General features: G+C 37.3%; 1 protein-coding gene across 1 annotated transcript; it reads left to right on the forward strand.

Moving 5' to 3' along the window:
• The first annotated feature begins 2,209 nt into the window (after window positions 1-2,209).
• LOC109205601 (BTB/POZ and TAZ domain-containing protein 1-like) lies at window positions 2,210-4,832 on the forward strand. Its single transcript, XM_019368316.1, has 5 exons — window positions 2,210-2,420; window positions 2,665-2,798; window positions 3,138-3,441; window positions 3,663-3,979; window positions 4,418-4,832. The coding sequence occupies exons 1-5, from the start codon at window positions 2,304-2,306 to the stop codon at window positions 4,599-4,601; spliced, it is 1,056 nt and encodes a 351-aa protein (XP_019223861.1). The 5' UTR covers window positions 2,210-2,303; the 3' UTR covers window positions 4,602-4,832.
• The last annotated feature ends 299 nt before the right edge of the window (window positions 4,833-5,131 follow it).

A 5,131-nucleotide genomic window follows, 5' to 3' on the forward strand; every position in this document is an offset into this window, starting at 1 on the left:
ATTAAAAGATAGAGAGAATTCCCAATTCTTTGCAACAACACCCAATTCAAACAAATAATGTTTTTTGAAAACCCAAATTCGAATTCAAAGCTTCAAAGCTTTTTAATGGTTGTCAATGGTGGAATTGCTGCTCTCTTGTGCAAGACACGTGGGGGAGGGGGGTGGGATGTGGAGAGAGAAATGTGGGGGAGTGGAAGATACGTTAGAGTGATTTTAGGACACTAATTATTATCATTAATTCCCTTAAAATGTACTAAATGATAATTGAGTATATAAAATGTAATTATAGTAAAACTTGAGTAGGGAGGGTAATATACTTTCATATAATGTATAGGAATGTAAAAATCTCTATTTCTAATTGATACGAGGCGCAACTCCGCTTCTAATTAAGCCTGGTCATATCCTACTACAATATCAAATTTCAAAATTACAAGGGTCAAGGGTCTCCCAATTTAAAACGTGTGGATCTCCGCCTCTCTAATTAAACTTACTTCATAATATTCCTTGTGTAATATTTTTTTTTTTTTTTTGTGTAATTATACTCATCTTTAGAATAATATGTTACAGTTCATCATATTATGACTTGTGAGTTTTGGCCTCTAGAATATTTCCGAATGAGAATTACTTCGTCCTATTCAAGGTGAAGATATAACAGAAGAAATTAATGGGAGAAGTATCAAAAAACGTTCACATGCGAAAATCTAAAATTTATTGGGCTCACTAGTAACACATCTTAGTCAGCTCCACTTTATTGGCTTCTCTTTGTACTTAAAACATTATATTGACACTTGTCCAACACTTTTGAAGAAAATCAAGAATTATCTCAATCAATTAGTGCAATGTAATTAATTAATTAATTCAACTATTGAAGTTTCTTATGGTTATCAACACCTACCTCTCTAGATTTTGAAAGGTTATCATTTGTGTAATCAAATGTAGTTCGTTGTATATTGACAAAAGAATGTGTTTACCTTCAAAACGGATAACAATTGAATTTATACTGTGGTTTTAAGGACACGTGATTTTACTTAGCACAAACTGGAAAAAACGCAATATTGTTATTGAAATTAACTGCAAATAGAAATAAAGCAAACCAAAATAGATGTATAGCTTTGATCCTCGAGCTAGGTCACCTTCGAATCAAACAAGTATTTTACTAGAAAGTATGAACAGGATAACAGAGTATTGAAAGCTTAAGAGAAAGACAGTGTATTGCTTTATGTAGCGTGAATATCATATCCTTTGCAAATGATTAGACCCCCTTTATATAGCAGGGGAGTCCTACCCATACAATCCTAAATACAGTAAGAAATCCCATGATTAGCTGATTAATCGGCCTCTTCTTGATACACCGAGATTTCCGCCATGATCTTCGCCCGATCGCGGATATCTTGGCTCTCTGTTATTTGCCATGGCAGGCTTCCCTCGATCTTGCTCGATCTCTTTCTGCTTGGTTTCGATCTTGGCTGGTCTCGATCGGTCCCTGTGTCCCGAGTTTGGCAATCTAACTTCGTGTCATGGTCCGGTATGACATGGGGTCGAACCTTGGCCTGCCACACCCCGATCTCGATTAATCATACAAAAAGGACAAGCCCAATTTTGACCATATACATAATGTTAGGTGAATAGGACTTAAAATAAAATCATGAAATGATTTTGGGAAAGCAAGTGCACATTAAATAAGGCTAACAAAACTCTATTGGTCATTGCTACGTGGCAAAGGTTTGCCAACAAGGCAATTACTTTTTAATTTCCTATTGGATAGAAGTGTCTATATTGAAAGGTTAACACAGGATTAGGATGACACGTCAGTCTCATAGTAAATAGAAACTTGGCCATCCCTTTAATTTATGGCCTTTGAAATTTTCTAAAAGCCGTTTATTGCCAATTCTCGACCTTGCCTGGCATTGACCAGGTAGTTTATCCATATAAAGGGGACCCAGAAAATAAAACCACGAAAAGTTCAAGGATAAAAACGGAAATTAATTTAAAAACTCAACCAAATTCTTTCTCCACGCTCTCTTAAGCATGTTATCTATCACGAATCACTATTTTTGTTTTAGTCTTGGAGGTTGTTTTCACGCACATTTAAGAGCGCGTGAAATACGTTGAGAAAGGAAATCGTCCACGCTGTCTGCTCTTCTGCTTTTCTGTTGGTGTGTCACGTTGCCTATATATACGAGGACATGCGAACCATTATTCTCCACCGAAAACTAAAGAAAAGAAACACTCTAAAATCTGAATTTACCCTGAGGAGGAAATTCATCGAAACGATATTATTAGTCTTCAAAAAATCTGTAATTATGTCGCCGAATAACTTTGCTACCGATTTTGACGGATTTTCCGGCGAAATGCCTGAAGCCGACATTCAAATCATCACCTCCGGTGGCCGCCGAATTCTGGCACATTCTACTGTTCTGGTACGCAATTTCTAAGCATTCGAGTTTCACAAATTCAATAAGATTTGATTGCCAGTCGAAACTTCATATTCGCGATTTAACGAACTTGAATTGTATTTTCAAACGGGCGAATTGTCAACTTTTTATAGGAGAATTTTGAATTTTCAGTTCCCAAATGTGAATAGTACTAAATTTAGAATCAATTGTTCGATAATCTGTAGCAATTTTCAAAGGTACTGATCGTTTTGGCGACATTTAATTGTAGGCTGCGGCTTCGTCAGTTCTGGAAAGCATACTGGTTCGGCCGCAAAAGCGACGGAGCTCGGAGAAAACTATTCGGATTCTGGGTGTTCCATGCGACGCTGTTTCTGTGTTTGTCCAGTTTCTCTCTTCTTTCAAGTGAGTTTACTGATTCACGCCAAGTCCGCCTTCGTATGAGTAGTTTTCCCGCTAAACCTTTGAAACCTGATTGGCTTGAATTAAGTTATAGATTTGGTTTAGGGGCCAGTCACCTATCTTTTAATTAAAGGGAAAAAATGCCAATATAGCTCCAGTAAATATGCCTCCCATTTATTTATCGTCTTACACATGGTACAGTCACTGCCTCATAGATTGATTAATCGCATGTTTCTTTTCCTTAATAGTATTCTAATAAAAGACTCAAGCACCGGCGGTTCTATGTTTTCCGCTATTATTGGAGAAAAGAATATCTTATTAAATAAATATCTTGGTGATCAGGTGCAGTGAGGAGCAGATGGAGAAACATGGAATTCATCTTCTAGCACTCTCTCATGTGTATTTGGTACCACAACTAAAGCAGATATGTACAAAGGGGTTAGCTGAGCAATTGACCATTAAAAATGCGGTAGACGTGCTTCAACTGGCCAGGCTCTGTGATGCACCTGATCTTTATCTCAAGTGCTTGAAATTTATATCAACCAATTTCAAGAAAGTTGAGAAAACTGAGGGTTGGAAGTTCCTCCAAGATCATGACTCTCTGCTTGAACTTGAAATTCTGCAGTTCATGGATGAGGCTGACTCGGTATGTTTGAAATTTCTCTAGCATAATTCCTCTTTGGTTCTTTTAGATTGACCAATATCAGATTAAATTGAAATTTTTATCATGAAAATGGGGTAGAATGTTAAAGTTTGTCACTTGATAGTGAAGCAATAGGATTGAAACAATCTTGGCGCATTTGTTTGCATCTCCTTTACCATTCAGCGAATGTTTACTGAATCAAATTTGGAATTTTGTTATTACAGAGGAAGAAGAGGGCAAGAAGACACAGACGAGAGCAGAACTTGTATTTACAGCTAAGCGAAGCGATGGATTGTATAGAGCACATATGCACTGAAGGATGCACCAGCGTGGGGCCATGTCATGAGGAGCCCTGCACAAAGAAGCTTCCATGTAGCAAATTCAAAACATGTCAAGGCGTCCAGCTCCTTATTCGACACTTCGCTACGTGTAAGAGAAGGGTGAATGGAGGTTGTTTGCGATGCAAAAGGATGTGGCAACTACTTAGATTGCACTCTTCTATTTGTGACAAACTTGATGAATGCCGAGTTCCACTGTGCAGGTAAAAAAAGAAGTTGCAACTACTTTGTTGTTCTTTACAATAACTCCATTTTATACTATGAACATCGGCCTCGCAACATTTCCATGTGAATTATCAGGACAAAGAGTTCATTTAATTGATTTGTCTTAATAGGAAAAAACAATGAAAGTGCTGTCCTGGACTTGTCCATTTCCTCTTTCATGATCGCCTTGTTGTGACACTTTTTCTTTTAGATTCTTTGGTAGCTGAAACGTCTCTTTCTGTTTTCCTGTAAAAATCATCAACAAAATGTTCTAATAGCCTTACAATATGTTGGACTGGAAAAGGTCGAACCTCTTACATAAATAGCAGATTTAAATAACGTAGTTTGCCCTAGCTCTTTATCAGTAGGGCCAATTATTTTTCTTGTTTGTTCTTGGTATTATTGAGTCTCTAAATATGTCCAATTTTACATTACAGACAATTCAAAGTGAAGGTGCAACAAAAGGAAGATGATGCGCTATGGGAATCACTTGTTAGAAAGGTGGTGTCAGCCAGAACCATATACTCATTATCTTTGCCAAAAAGAAAGAGAGAAGAGGAACCAAAGATGAACTTAGACTATCATCGAGCGAGAAGCTTGTCGACAACTCGGTGTCAGTAGTTTTTTAGTTTAAAATAGGATACAATTTTTCCTTTTGGTAAATTTTTTCTAGCCATAGTTTGGTAGGGAAGAACTGTAGAAGGAAAGAAAACATCGACATTTCAGAAGCTGAATTCTAGTCAGCGCCTCATGACAAAATTTGTGTATTAGGTGGGAAATAAAGTGAAGGGAAATTTCCTCATAAAAGACCAGATTCCACGCATAAAATTGGCTTAAATCATTGAGAAATAATCTTTGACTATATCTTTTGTTGTAGTTTAATAATACACCAAATTTGAGAAACTAGCAAACCACCACGTTTTTAGAATCTTCAATTCTTTAGAAGACTTGGAACATAGTTGTATGGATCAAAATCTGATCATCAAATGGTTATCATTAAAGGGGACGGTAAGAGGTCGACCCAGCCACGGTCGTGCCCACGAGGCGTAATGGCGACGAGTACCACGGTCCCTGTCGAGATCAAGCCGTTAGAAAGCTTACATCGCAGAACAAGTGTAATGTTTGGGCAAGTAATGAAGGACCCATTCATG

The sequence above is a fragment of the Nicotiana attenuata genome, unplaced genomic scaffold, assembly GCF_001879085.1.
Source record: "Nicotiana attenuata strain UT unplaced genomic scaffold, NIATTr2, whole genome shotgun sequence".
Classification (NCBI taxonomy): Eukaryota; Viridiplantae; Streptophyta; class Magnoliopsida; order Solanales; family Solanaceae; genus Nicotiana; species Nicotiana attenuata.